We start from the raw sequence: 14,132 nt of genomic DNA, 5'->3' as shown, positions 1-14,132 counted from the left end.
ATCCAGAGGAATCCCCAGGGGCTGGGAGGGTGGGCTGGGCCGGGGTGAGCTTCCCGGGCAGGGGTGTCTGAGAAGGGAAGGGCCACCGATCTGAGAGAGGTCCCTGTGGGGTGGGGGGTGCAGACAGGTGCCAGGAAAGAGAGTTTGCACTCTCCCTTCAAGGCCCATTTTTCTCCTGTGTCCAAGAGCGTGTCTGGTCTCTGCACTGGGAATTTGGGGGCAAATGGATCTGGAATTTCACGGGCATGATTTGGGGCTGGAGTGGGGGAACTGGCTGGGGGGGATCCCAGGTGGGCCTGAAGGGGCTGGGGCAGCCACAGGGGTGATTACCCATGTGGCCAGCAGAGGACAGTGGCGGGCAGGCCTGAAGCTTGGCAGGGAGGTGAGAGGGCTCCCAGGGGCTCGGCAACACCCCCCAACCCCCAGCTCAGGAATGGGAAGGAGTGGGGTTGTGTGGTGTCAAGGGGCTGCCCTGACTCCTTCCCAGGTGGGTGGGAGCAAAGAACCCGCCCACAGCCTGCAACCTTGGGACACTTCCTTCTCGGTCAGCACGCAGGGCCAGGTCAAGTGCAGGAAATGACTGGCAGGTTTTCCCATAAGCCGCTGCCACTGGGGGAGGGGGGCGGTTGGTGCCTCGGAACCACGGCTTCCTGCCTGGACTGCCCCACCTGGGGCACCTCTCAGCTCTCGCCGTGGCCCCTCAGCTCGAGGCCTTGCCCCAGGGGCTCAACCTCTGGAAGTCCCGCAGGTACCCCTTCCCCTTCCCCCAGCACCCTGCCAGCCAGAGGGGCTGCCTATCCCACTGCTCACCCTGCTACCAGCCAGGACCCGCCAGAACGGAGGAAATGCCAAATCCCGACTCAGACCCGCCCAGACAGCCCTGCACCCTAAGAATGAACAGGCACCTTCACCCCCAGCTGCGTTTCCCGGGCCACGGCTCTCCGCCCATTTCAGGCACTGGGGTCAGGGAAGACTCTCTGATCGGGTGCCATTTGGTGGAGACGAAGGGAAGTGGTGGGTGAGGCAGGCTGAGGGAGAGGCCCTACAGTGGGGGCAGGTGGGGGCCCCCTGAGACCACGCCCGGGCAGCTGGGGGGCACGGAATTGGGGGGCAGATATGTGGGGCTCTACCGCTTCTGCACAGACTCAGCATATAGGGCCGTTCTTGTTTGTTTCTTTACTTGCGCAATGCCCGCTCCCCAGCTGTACCGCAGGTCACAAAAAGCCCAGAATGAACTGGTTCCCAAAGGTCTGCTCAGGGAACATAAATGTGGGAGCATAGGCTGGTGGGCTGGGTCTCCAGAACCCGGCACCTCTGTTGCAGAGGAGAGGTTCTGGGGTGCCCTGCCTTCAGCCTCCCCCCCAGCCCCGTGTCCTGGGAGAGCTGGACCCTGAGCCCCACCAAGATTTGTGGAAGGTGGAGAGAGGGGCTCAGCAACATGGCCTGCCCTCTAAACTCCTCCCCCCCGCTCTCACTTCTTCCCCCACCCCGCCACACACACACATAATGCACCCACCAGCCTCCTCCTCCGGGTAGCCTCCCTGGATTGGCTTCCTCCACCCTCACCCGGCTTCCTAGCCTCTGACCCCCAGCCTGATGGTTATCCTGCGGGGACCAGATGCCCGGAGGTTTGATTTTTGCCATCAGGCTGTTCCACCACCATCGCCCACTCCTGGCCAGCCTTGCCTGGCCAGAGCTCAGGCCTGGAACCAGCCCTCCAGGTCCTCGTAGACCTGGCCCCGAGGCAGGTGTGGGTAGCGGGCACAGATGGCACAGAAGCGTTCCCGCCAGTCGGCCAGGAGCCGCACGCGGAGCCGGTCACGCCAGGCGAAGAAGCGCCTGTAGCAGCTCTCGTTCACGCCGGCGAGGAAAGCAGCCAGCTGGCGGGCGGAGCCAAAGTCGTCCACGTGCACGAAGGCGTCCGGCGGCACCAAGGCCTCGTAGGCGGCCCGCGGGGGCCCCAGCACCACCGGCACGGTGCCGGCCGCCAGCGCATTGCGCCAGAACTTCTCGGTGATGTAGTCGCGGTGCTGGGAGTTCTCGAAGGATAGGTAGAAGCGGTAACGGGCCACGGTGGGCAGCAGGCAGTTGGCGCAGAGGGGTCGCCCGGTGGCACGGCCGAACACGTCCACCCGCAGGTGTGGCGCCAGCTGCCGGTACAGCCGTGCCCGCTTTTGCTTCTCCTGGAAGTTGCTGACCACCCAGGCGGCCAGGCCGCTCTTGGCTGGCAGTGGCGGTGCAGGCCCTGCACGGGGCTCCAGGCGGCCGTAGGGCACGAAGATGTCAGAGTCGCGCCGGTAGCTCAGCACCCAGTTGAAGATGCCGCGGAGGCGACCGAGGCCGTGGGTGTGGCTGGGTGACTCCATGGAAGCCCACACCCAGGGCTGCCCGCGCGGCCGCTGCGCCAGGGGCAGGTGCGCCTGCCGCGTCTGCAGCTCGCGGTGGTGGAACACCACGATATCGGCACTGGCCAGCAGGCTGCGGTTGGCGCTCAGGCGGCAGTGGGCTACGCCGTAGCTGGCGCAGGTGTCACTGGGCAGCTCTGGGGGCCGGTTGGTGAAGGGCCAATGCCAGATGAGGATAGTGAGCATGGGCTGGGGTGCCGGAGGTCCCGCCGGGGCCAGCCTAGGCAACTGCAGGAGCCATGTGGCTGCCAGCAAGGCCGTCCCAGTCAGGCCCCAGCACAGCCAGGAGGCCCAGAGCCTCCGGGCAGGGTCATACCCTGAGCGGGAGAGAGACGGGGGTCAGCCTCCGGCAGACTCAGGGGCTCCCATGGCTCCCCCCCCCCCACCGCCTCCCCTTGCCCACCCCCATCCCTGCTCTCACCGGCGTGACTCATCCACTGCCACCCCCAGCCGCGGCTCCAAGATCAGTCACCAAGAAATCTGGGCTCCCCAGCCACAGCGGCAGCCGGGCAGGGAGGCTCTGAAATCACAGCACACCCACACGCAGCTCTCTCGGCTGCCTAGGCTGGGGGAAGCGAGGGTACCTGCCAGTGGCGCCCCGCCCAGTCCCCCCACCCCCGGAGGTGATCGTTCACATCAGCCACCACCCCCACACCCCTCTCCTTCTAATTTCTGGCTGCTTGGGGGAAGGTCATGGTTACGGGTTGTAAGGGCACCAAGCGGGAGCCCACGTGATGACCACCCCACCCCACCCCAAGCCTGCCCCTGCTGGCCTCTGGAAAGGCCAACAGGGACCCAGACAGCAGCAGGAGGAGGAGAGGGCCTGGATGACCTCCAGGAGGGCCACCAGTGGGCCCCCCAGAGTCGAGGTGGCCCCGACCGCAAAGGGCACCCCCATGGGCACTGAGGGCCTGGCGTCCGTCCGCCACCCTGGTTGTGGCCTCCCCCCGCGGTGGATCACCACGTCCCCTGCTCACCGCTTCTCAGCTCTCTGTGGGTGCTGACCCTCACGTCTCCCCTGTGTGCTGTGCTCAGCAATTTGCAGGAGGCTGAGGTTTCGCCTGTTTCTAATGGGGCCCCCGCCCCGCCCCATCACCTCTAGGAACCGCCTGGTACCCAGAGAAAGGGTCGACCCGGGGTCCTGGGTGGGTCCATGCACAGGCACATGTCCCCGAACGGCAGGTGGGGCAGAGCCGGTTCACGCCCCCTCTGTGCCCACAGAGAACCCGCGCTGCAGGGTGGGCCGAGGGGTGCGGGCGGCCGGGAAGAGCTGCTGAAAGCAGCAGGGGGATGGGGATAGACATGGCCCTGTGGGGCTCCAGGTCACTTCCTCTGGCCTGCGGCCGGGGTGGGGGCAGGGCGGGGGGCTTTCCAGGCTGGAAAGGGAAGGCGTCGTTGAGTCCCTGACACGGGCGGGCAGGGGGCTGGCGCCCACTCCAGGAAGGAACAAACTGAAGTCCAGAATCCCCTGCCTCGCTACAGGCTGGCCTGGGGCCCCTTCAGCCTCGACAGCCAGTTCCTTCCCCTTTTGCCCTGGCCACGCGACCTGCCCTACAGAAAGCCAGTGCAGGGCAGACTGGGACTGGCCTTCCGAGCAGGGCATGGGGAGGCCCTCAGCACTGGCTCACACGCCATGCTTGGCTGAAGTGGTGCCTGGACCCGGGGAAAGGGGTGACTGTCCTGTGGATGCCAGACCTTCTTGCTCTGTGTCCTGAGGTGCCAGGCTGGTCCGCTTCCTGAACGCCCAAGAACTGCTGGCCATGCCCGAGTCCCCAGCCATCCTCGAGGGCCCGACCTCCATGCCCAGGGGTCCCTGCCCCACCCCACCCCCAGAGCTCCTGCTGTACCAGGCCATGAGCTGCCACCAGGGGCGGCGGGGAGAGGGAAGTTGGGGGTGGGGAGGTTGCCTGGACCCCTGAGACCCGAGCTGCGGTGGGGAGCTTGTGCAATATCTGTCGGGGGAGCCGTTGGAAACCATTGTGCCCACCGGGCTCTGCTCCAAGCAGGGCGGCAAGCCCTGCCCTTCAGGGCTGCCCTGACCTGCAGGAAGCTGACCATGGCGGCACCTGGCTTTCGGCTCCCCTTCTGACACCTCTTCCTGGCAGGGCGACCCCAGAGTGGCCACGCCCTGACTTTGGGTCTCCCTTTGCCACACCTCCCTCCCTGTGGTGGGCACGGCGGGCGGGGCAGGGGACCACAGGAAGGACGTGGTGCTCCACGGCCCTCCAGGGACCTGGCACTGCTGCGAGAGCTGCCATCCTTCCTGTTTGTGCTGCCAGGCGGGCAGGGGCCCCCACAGCCCCCGCTGCACCCATATCTGCCCCCTTCCTTGGTGCACTCGACGCTCGAAGGCGCATCCCCCATCTCGGGCTCCGGGCTCCCTCACTGCAGGTGTGCCAGGTCATGGGAACCTGCCCGACGGGGAATGTGGGCATCGGGGGCTTGGTCAGAACGAAAGGCTTCAGAGGAAAGAAAAGGGGGGTGAAAAGCATTAGTCAGAAGCGAAAGTTGGGGCCTCATCCTGCCATCCCCACCCCCCTTGCCCCATCCTGACTCACTAGGCTCACAGGGACACAGGTGGAAGCCCCGTACCCTGCCCAGGGTCTACAGCCAGCACACACCATGAGCCCAGGAGCAGGAGCTGCTCCAACAGAGGCGCCCCCGGCCGCCTACCGCCCTCCCCTGCAGGCAGCCCCTGGGGGCGGCAGGTGTAGGAGGACCAAGACCTGACAGGGCAGAACACAGAGGGACACCGCGAGCACCCCCTGGTGGCCATCCCCGGAGCTACAGCTCCTCGGAGGATGGCAGCAGGGACGGGAGCGAGGAAGAGTGGGGTTTGGGGCTCAGCGTTCAGGGAACGCTGCCAGCCTCGCTCAGGAAGGTGGGTGCACAGAAGATAGAGGCCTTGGCGGCTAGGAGGTGGCCGGGGGCCTCCAGGTGGGGGGCTCAGCCAAGAGGGCAGCCCAGGTCCAAGACCACTTGTAGGAGCAGGGCCTGTCTGGCAGGTGGCCACGTCCCACCCTGGGTGCTGGGGGACACCCACGTCCTTGTCTGGAACCAGCTGTCTTTGTCTGAACTGGCTTGGGGCCGGTGGGGGTGCAGGTAGATGGGCAGTCCAGGGGCTGGGCCAGGGGATGTTCCCCTGCCTGAAGGACCCAGACACTTGGCCCCTGCCCCAGGCCGGCCTGGCTCCTCACCTCCTTACAGCTGCTGCTGAAATGGGGTCTCTCCTGGCCAGGGCCTTGGGAAATGGGTAGCAGGGGCCAGGAAAGGTTGGGGATCCCCAAGAAGGCAGAGAAGACATTCTGGGTAACCGCTCTTGGCATGTGGTTCAGGCTGGGCCCAGGGCGAGGTTGCCTTCTCAGGGCACCCCAGGTCCTGGCGGGCTGGCTCCAAGAGGGCCAGGTGGTAGGCAGCCCCAGCAGAGGCACTGGGATAGCAGGGAAGGTGGGGCCTGGCAGGGTGGGGGCCTCCGTGGTGGCCAGGGCCCTGGTCTGGGGTCTTTCCAGGCAGCCTCACCAAGGCTGCTGGCACACTGGCCCCCAGTAGCTGTGCGGCTGGGGTATCCTGTGTGATTCCCCGTGTGGTGCCCAGTTGGGCCCAGGTCAACGTCACGGTTCAGATACTTCCTTAACGGCTGCATGCCGCCTATCCCAGACACGGTGGAAATGGGCTGGGGCTAGGCATGAACTTGGGTCTTTTGGGGAGAAACTTGCCTGCCTCCCTTCATTCTGGAGCCAGTGCTGTGGAGACTGGGGGTGGAGGGACTGGGCCTGGAGCACCCTATGAGCACTTCTGGTCCCAAGCTTTGGCCACTAGGCACCCTAGACAGATGACAGCCTCGCTTTGATCCATTTCTTGGGAGGAGAGGGGCAGCTACCTCCCCCAATGGAACGGATGCAGTGCCCCTCGATACCCACAGAGGGCAGGTCCATGTACCTGTCTCCTACCTCACATATCACTGCCCAGGAGGGAAACTGCAGCTGCCAGCTGAGGGCTGGGGGCTGAGAGCCAGAGGAGACTTCCTAGCCCAGGGAGGTTCTAGCCCCCAAAACAGACTGCTAAGGGCAAACTATTAGCTCCAAGCTGGGGTGACCCACCACCTGCTGCTTCCTCAGGGATCTACTTGCTGGTCTCAAACCCACCTGTCCTGCCATATCCATCCAGAAGCTCAAACCTCCAGAACCCCACGCCACTCCAACTGCACCGAGGGGCTTCTCTTCCGCATGCCGCCCCATCCCAGCTCTTTATCGCGCAGGGACAGGGGGCTGCGTCTCCCAGGAGTCGGTCGCCCTGGGGCCAGCCTGGGGCCAGCCTGGCCCTACACTGCCTTCCTCTCTCCCCAGCTTTGGAGTAGAAGTCTGGATGGGGCTCGAGTCCAGCCTCAGAGAGAAGGGGCAAAGGATAGATTCCCTGGGTCTCACAGAGTAAGGCCTCTGTCTCCCTTCCCTGACTGAGGACACTTCCAAGGAGGGCCCAGGCACTAGGTCCCACCCTCCCACCCCCACCCCCACCCCCCGCCAAGGACTAACCCAGCACACAGGCCACAGGTTTTAAATGTACTTTTAATTGGCTCATCTCCAAACTCCCCAACACTGCCTGGTCTCTAAGGTCCACCTACCCCTCCCACCCCCAGTTTGGGGTCTGATCCCAAATGGAGAGGTACAAGGAGGGAACAGAGAATCTCCTCCACACTGGCAGGGGGAGGGTCCTGGGGTCCAGAGCCCCTGTGGGCAGCCACAAGCGTGCAGAGCCGTGAGGACCGACTCTTTGTTCTGGAAGTGCTGGGCCTTGTCTCATGCCCCCACCCCGTCAGCTGGCAGGTGGGGGACTGGCCTCGGTCACTGCAGCGGGGGCGCCGGCAGCGAGGAGTCGTCAAACAGGGGGTTCCGCACTTCCATCTCCCCGGTCTGCGAAGGCAGGAGTTAGGCGGGCAAGGGCCACCCTGCAATGGGCCTGGGAGCCCCACCCTCAGCACAGCGAGGCCACTCACTGGAGCCAGGCCGGGACACTCATACACAGTGAAGTCGCCATCTTCGTTCTCCTCGTCTGAGGATGCAGAGTCCAGCTCCTTGGATGGCTCTTTATGTCTGGGAAGAGGGTGGGTAAGGTCCGCCCGGAGTCCCTGGGTCTGCCCTGCACTGCGTAGGTCGGCCCGTGGCCCCCCTTCCCCCCCCAGGGGAAGGACGATCTGCGGAGCCAGATCCCCTGGTTCGGGGGACCCAGCTTTGGAGCCTGGGGTGGAGGCACTCACCGCTCCAGGCAAAGCATCTGCTGCCTCTGGTGCTGGTAGTGGTACATCTCTGCGCTCTGCGCCAGACGCTGGTCGGCGGGCTGCGGGTGGGGGGCGCAGTCGGCCGGCGGGGCTAGTGGGGCTGGGGGCGGGGCCAGCCGGAGGAGGCGGGACCAGCAGGGCGGGAACAGGGTCAGCCGCCAGAGTCCGGTCAGTTGGCAGGGACGGAGCAGGTGGGGCGGGGTCAGCCACAGGGCCGGCAGGGGGCGTGGTCAGCCAGGAGGGCAGGGAGGGGGCGGGGCAGGAGGGGTGGAATCAGCCACGGTGGCCCTGCCACCAAGCAGGGGGAGGGGGAGGTGGGCAGAGAGAGGGCCGGTTACGACAGGACCCGGCCGGGGTAGCCAAAGGCGAGGGTTGCGGGCCAAGAAGTCGATTTCTTTGGCTGACCCGGGGTTGGGGATGGGCAGGGGCCACGCACCGAGACCCGGAGCGGCGAGGGGGAGCCAGGGGCCGGCGGGGCCGCGTAGTCGGCCTTCTGCGTCAGGCGGATCTGTCGCTGCAGCCTGCGGGAGGGACGCGTGAGCTTGCGCGCTGCCCCCTCCCGCCGGCCCGGCCCGCGTCGCCCGCCCCCGCCGCGCTCACCTGCACCAACAGAGGGCGGCCACGACCAGGGCGGCCACGCTGGCCACGCAGCATGCCGCGATCAGCACTGCGGGGGAGGCGGCGGTGAGGACCGGCCCCCGGGCGCGACCCCTGCCTCCCTGCCGTCACGCGCCCAGACCTACCGAGGGCCAGGCCATCGCCGCGCCCGCCCCGGGGCTCCAACGGGGCCATCTGCACAGGCCGGGATGACAAGGGGGAGCCCAAGGAGGCGCGAGGGGTGGGCGTGGCGGCTCCCGGAGGGGAGGGGAAGCCTGGTTCCGGCCTCTGGCCTCCCTCGGGGAGCCCCAGGGTGGCTGCCGCAGAGAGAGAGAGGGTGGGTTACTACAGGACCAGGAGAGGCAGACAGCCCTAGGGAGTGTGGTGGGGGCTGGGGGCTCACCAGGCTCCAAGAGCTGCTGTCGTGGGACTCCCGAGCGTCTGGCTTCTTGCCTGGCTAGCTCCTGGGCCAAGAAGTCGATTTCATCTTCCAGTCTGGGCTGGGGTGGGCCCCTCCCTGGGGAGGTGAGGGGCCATCAGGAGGGAGTCCTCCCAGAAGGGAGAGGCACCTGACGGTCAGAGGACAGAGGGATGGGGTACCAACCTGTAGGCCCCCCTTTATCCTGGGTTGCCATGGTAACAACTGAGGAAGCTTTCCTGTGAGCAGCCGCATGAGTTCCCAGGAAAACTGGGGGCAGGGGCAAGAGGGGAGGAGAGTTCTGGGTAATGAATGCTAGGAGAAGAACGGTTAAGATGACCCTGCCCTCACCCATCACCCCACAAAAGCTTGGGCTCAGCCCCTCCCCCACCCCATCCCACTCTGCAACAAAAGGGCCAGTGACTCCCCAAGGAGAAGAGACCACAATAAGTCAAGCATCCAGTTTCCCGCTGTAACCTCCACCCCACTCCAGGTCATCAGGAAAGAGGGCAGGCAGCTGTCAGGGTGGGGCTGGTTTCTGTACCTCCACCGTCACTGCTGTGGGCTCTGCAGCCCAGGTAGATACTCCCATACACACAGCACAGAAATGCAGAGGACAGAGGTCGCTCTAAGGTAGGCTCCCCACTCTGCTTGGAGGGTGCCTCCTTCAAGAAGTCTCTCCCACCCCACCACACTTTTCAGCAACCCCACCCATGTCTAGTACCCCTCTGCCACGCCCTCATCACACCTGCAGCGTTGGCCTTCCCGATGGGCTCTGGGAGGGCAACCTGGACCCATCAGGGAAGTGTGGGGGCAGCCTTAGCGAACCACCCCAGGCCACTGCCCAGTTGTGGGCTCTGGGCAGGGTGGTCTGAAAAAGGATCACGAGGCCCTGCGGGTTCCTAAGCACCCCCAAGGCACAGAGGGACCTGATTGCCTCCCTTGAGCCCTGAGAGCTGAGGGAGTATCTTCTGCTTCCCCAGAGAAAGCTTGATTAGGTGAAGGAGGGGAAGGCTGTGCTGACCTCCCACCTACCCGGAGGATGGCGCGTCCTGGGCACACAGAGTCCTTGGGGGTCCTCCTGGAAGGGCTGGAGACAAGGCCCGCAGACGTGTGTCCCTGGGGGGCACCGTGCCCGCCTCCTCAAGGCACAGTCCAGGCTCCCAGGGCAGGTGGCGGCATCTGAGGGGGCCGCAGAGGGCAGGTCCGGGTCAGCAGCATGGCCGCCCTCCAGAGCCCTTCCCCTCGGGGCTGGCCAGGACTGGCTCCAGCCATTGTCCCTGGTAGCACTTCCTCCCGGCCTCCAGATTGGAACCAGGAAGATAAACAACCCCAAGACTTCTCAGAACCACCGGCTCCCTCCAGGCTTGACCAAACACACAGCCCCCCCACCTCACCCCACTGCCCCACCCCCAGGCCCGGAAACTGCCCCTTGGCTGTAGGCAGCGCCAAGCTCTTCCCCTCAGGACCTGTGACTTCAGGTCCAAGCACCATCCCCAGAGCCAACTCAGGTTGCTTTTTTTGGCCCAGGGGCAGCAAGAGACACTGGCTACCTACCTCTACCACCAGGATAAGGCATCCCCCAAATACCACCCTGCTACCCTACAGCTCAGGAAGACAGCACTGAGCAAGACCTGCCCTGAAGACAGTCTCTCCAGTCTGACCTCCACTTGTCCCCAGGCCCAGAGAGACTGACATAGAACCCAGGCTGTGGTCACTCCACAGACACCCCACCAGAGGCTGGTAGAGGCCAGGCAGCTCCTGGGCGCCTTCAAAGACTGGCCAGGGCAGTGCCAGGACTCCTCTCTCCCCCAGTTCCTAAGCACACTTCAGTCTCCCCACTTTGGGATCAGACTGCCATGTCCTGCTTGTATGCCAATCGGTTTGGCATCAGGCAGGCAGCTTTAAGTAGGGGCCACTCAGGCTCCCAGGAGTTTTGCCTCACTTTCCCTCCTGAAAGAGCTTTGCCTCACTTTCCCTTCTGAAAGGCAGATGGTGAATGGCCTCAAAAGTAAGGAATATCCCCAGGGCCTGGGGCCCTGGCTTTCTGCCCCAGTCACAGGGAGAGAGCAGGGCCAGCAGAGCCAGGGGGACATATAGCAGGCAGTGGGACCCCTGCCTCTCAGCCCAGGCCCTGGCCCTGGCAGGGATGTGCACACCATACAGCCAGGCTCCCTGTCTCTCCCCACCCCTACCCTACCAGCAGACAGGGCCACTGCGCCCAGGGTGACGTGGGTTGGGATTGCCAGCCTTTTCCAGGCCTTGGCTGGCTTCACTCAGTTTCTTTGGCAATCTGAAACTCCCTGCCCAGGATGTTCCAGCAGTCCCTGTGGCAGGCGGGCAGGGTCAGGCACCAGCTTCATCCTAGGCAACCTCATCTCCGCAGCTGGAGGGGCAGGAGCCCCATCAACCTGGATCAGCAAGCTCCACTATCAGAGGGCTGGAGCCCAGAGCTGGCGTTGGTTAAACATTAAGCCTGTGCCAGCAACTCCGTGGGGACCCTACCCACGGACCAGGCACACCGAGAGCAGATGGTTCCTGCCCCCACTGGGCCAATGGTAGGGGGGCAAAGCCTGCTTTAGGGTCTGGGTTCCAGGACCTACCCTGCTGGGTCTCCCCATCTCAGGGCCCCAGCCCAGGAGGCTGTGACTGCTGCCTGTTTATCCTGGGAAGAGGAGTCCTCCTGCAGCCGCAGGAGTGGGGGAGGACGTCCCAAGAACAATGGCAGCTGGAGAGTGGCTAGCACCCTTTCCCACATCTAGACACCCTGAGGGCCCCTTCCAGGGTGCTCGGTAGGGGCACCAGGCACTGGAGTGGGAGGAGGGCTGCCCGCCCAGGGAGGGACGGTGTCAGATCTCCCAGTGATGTGGATATAATGCTGCTCGAACTGGCTTTGAGGCTCTGCTGGCAGCTGCACTCCAGTTCTGCCAGGCCCCAGCATCACTGGCCAGCTGCACACAGGTTCTCGGGTCAGCTGCACATAGACCCTCCATGGTTGTGCCAGCCTTCCAGGAGGAAGTCTGCCTGCTCTGGCCCAGTTTGGCAATCAACTCCATCAGGGTTGCCTCAGTTTCCTCACTTGCAGAATGGGCTAACAATACTCTACTATTGGCGAATGGGATAAGAGCTGTACAGTGGCTGGAACTTAGCCAGTACCACTCAAGAGTGGGCGTTCACACTGTTATGACTATCACCCCAGGGCCCACCCTGGGATGCTGGGCACAAAGTCTTCCAGCTGGGCATCTTCAGGAGGGTTTGTGGGTCTGTTGGCCTGGAGTCCCAGCTCTCTTCCCGACTCTACCCTGGAAGGGGCAATTTCCCGCCAGAAGATAGAATGGCCAGTACCCCTGTCCAAGAAATAGAGGGTGGGGGACAATCTGGAGCTAGGAGATATGCCTTCCCTGAACTGAGGGCAGAAGAGGACGCTAAACCTTGGGCAGGCTGTCAAAGGCCCAAGGAACCTTCATGCCGCGCCACGCAAGCAAGCCAAGAAGCAAGGTGGGTGCCCAGCACCACTCTAGCACCAGCCTGGATCCCAGGCAGGGAGGCGCCGGCACCCTGGACACACCGGGGGACGTAGAGCCTCGCACAGGCCGCAGCCCACCCGGGGCCGGACAACGAGGTGGGCACACAGTGGCAGACGCAGAGAGGCCTCCCCGGCCGCGGCACAGGGGCAGACCCCGAGATCCAGCCTAGAAACGCACGAACTTCAGGGTCGCCACAAGCTGGGGAGGGGCCTGAGCCGGCCGAGGCTTTCGGCACCCCCGCCCGCCTGGCCCGCGCGGCGCGGGCCCGTCTACCCACCCCCAGCCCGCCCCGGGGCCGCGGCGGGGGCCTGCCGGGCTGCGGAGAGGAAAGCGGCGGCCTCGGCGGCCTCCCGTCCCCGGCCCTCACGCTGCGCCGCCCCTCACCCGGGCGGCCCGCGGCGGCTCCGCGCAGGGCCGCGCCGAGGACGAGGCCGGAGAGCAGGAGCCGCAGCAGCTGCAGGTGCCGTGGAGAGGGCGTAGGCACGGGCGTCGCCATCCTTCAGCGCCGCGGGCGGGGCAGCATGGCACCGCGCCGCCCGGGACTCCGCGCAGACTCCGGCGTCGCGTCTGCGGAGGAGGCGGCGGCGGAGGAGGCGAGCAGGAGAAGGAGACACGGCAGCGGCGGCGGCGGGGGAGAGGGCGGCGGCGGTGGCGGCGCTGACGCTGCGGCAAGGGATCCGGGAGGGCGGCGCGGCGGCCCTAGGCTTGCGCGGGGACTGCGCCTGCGCGCTCCACCGCGGGGGCGGGACGGCGCCTCTGCGCTGCGCCCCCCACCTCTCACCCCTCCCCCAAGCTCCGGCGCACCCTGCGCCCCCTCCTCCCGGCCTTCCAGTCCCTCACGGTGCCCTGCCCGTGCAGGCCTTGTAGCCCCGGCGCTTCTTGCTCCGCACAAATCCGGCTTGGAGCTGGCCAAAATCTTGAAGTGCGCTCCCCCTTCGCCCCCTCCCTATCCGGCTAGCACTCCCCACCACCTGCTGAGGGCCTGCGGGGGTCTGGGGCGCGAGCACCCAGAGAAACAGGGACATGCAGGCCTCACAGATGGACAGGTGCACGGGGATGCACAGGTGTGCCAAATGCGCTCCTGGGCGCACAGAGACACGGATGAGGCACACACCCCACCAGGAGCTAGGCTGGGGTGGCCGCGGGTCCCTCTGGCTGGATCCGGGAGGCGGTTCCCAGCGAGGCCACCAGGGGGCAAGAGTACCTGGCGCGGCTGATGTCAGCCAGCTGGGAGCTGTCCAAGGTGGTCGCACCGCGGCCCTGACAGGCGGGTTGACCACCGACCCCCCTAACCTGTAGCCTCCCAAACAGTCCACCCCATCACACCTGGAAGCCTCCCTCTGGGCCACGCCATTAAGAGAACAAGGATGAGTCCCTCAGCCCGGTGCCCCGCCGGTCTCAGGAAATCCGCCGCTGAGACCCGCTGCCTTCAGGTTTGTGACTTGGTTCAAAAGAGGACAGAATTGGGGAGCCGGGAGGAGCAGAACGAGGGCCGGCGCGCTCCCCCACGGGGCGCGAACGAGACAGAAATAGTTTCTGAGCTCATTTCCCAGAAAGGCGGGGGGGGAGGTCGGACAGCAGCCAAGCCCGCGCCTTCCCACCGTGGAGAAAGCCGTGAGGGGGGCGGGGGCTGGTGGGAGTGGCGGGTGCTTCTGCCAGATGCTGGGAACTCCAGGAGGGAGGGGCGCGGTGTCCCAGTAGTTCCGGCCTAGGCTAACCCGCCCTGGCCCTAGTCTCACCGCACCCCCCACCCCGATTGTCTGGACGCCAAGGTAGCGCTTCCCGCTCGCCCCAATCTCCTTCGAATCTGCATACACCCTATGCAGCCCACACACAGGGTCCAGCCTCCAGCCCGATCAGCGGTGCGGATCCCGGGAGGGGCTCAGTGCCAGAGAAAGCTCTAGGGATAA

At 65.5% G+C, this 14,132-nt stretch overlaps 2 protein-coding genes across 4 annotated transcripts; both read right to left on the bottom strand.

The window, feature by feature from the left end:
• Nucleotides 1-1,502: 1,502 nt before the first annotated feature.
• Nucleotides 1,503-3,433, bottom strand: FUT7 (fucosyltransferase 7). 2 transcript variants are annotated; one of them, XM_077148964.1, is made up of 3 exons: nt 3,383-3,433; nt 2,827-2,925; nt 1,503-2,722 (listed from the first exon to the last, which is right to left on the bottom strand). In XM_077148964.1, the coding sequence occupies exons 2-3, from the start codon at nt 2,837-2,839 to the stop codon at nt 1,698-1,700; spliced, it is 1,038 nt and encodes a 345-aa protein (XP_077005079.1). In that variant the 5' UTR covers nt 2,840-2,925; nt 3,383-3,433; the 3' UTR covers nt 1,503-1,697. The 2 variants fall into 2 exon arrangements, with proteins under 2 accessions (XP_077005079.1, XP_077005081.1); XM_077148966.1 differs by lacking the exon at nt 3,383-3,433 and having other exon boundaries at nt 2,827-2,979.
• Nucleotides 3,434-6,952: 3,519 nt separating this feature from the next.
• NPDC1 (neural proliferation, differentiation and control 1) lies at nt 6,953-13,769 on the bottom strand. Of its 2 annotated transcripts, none has more exons than XM_077148968.1 (10): nt 13,549-13,769; nt 9,731-9,877; nt 8,882-8,965; nt 8,681-8,794; nt 8,424-8,594; nt 8,281-8,347; nt 8,117-8,201; nt 7,660-7,739; nt 7,399-7,495; nt 6,953-7,315 (listed from the first exon to the last, which is right to left on the bottom strand). In XM_077148968.1, exons 1-10 carry the CDS (start codon nt 13,574-13,576, stop codon nt 7,247-7,249), a joined length of 942 nt encoding a protein of 313 aa, XP_077005083.1. In that variant the 5' UTR covers nt 13,577-13,769; the 3' UTR covers nt 6,953-7,246. The 2 variants fall into 2 exon arrangements, with proteins under 2 accessions (XP_077005083.1, XP_077005082.1); XM_077148967.1 differs by lacking the exon at nt 13,549-13,769 and adding an exon at nt 12,607-12,923.
• Nucleotides 13,770-14,132: the final 363 nt, after the last annotated feature.

Source organism: Tamandua tetradactyla, chromosome 2, assembly GCF_023851605.1.
Source record: "Tamandua tetradactyla isolate mTamTet1 chromosome 2, mTamTet1.pri, whole genome shotgun sequence".
NCBI lineage: Eukaryota > Metazoa > Chordata > Mammalia > Pilosa > Myrmecophagidae > Tamandua > Tamandua tetradactyla.
The sequence above is the reverse complement of the archived record's forward strand: the minus strand, read 5'-3'. Positions and strand labels throughout refer to the sequence as shown.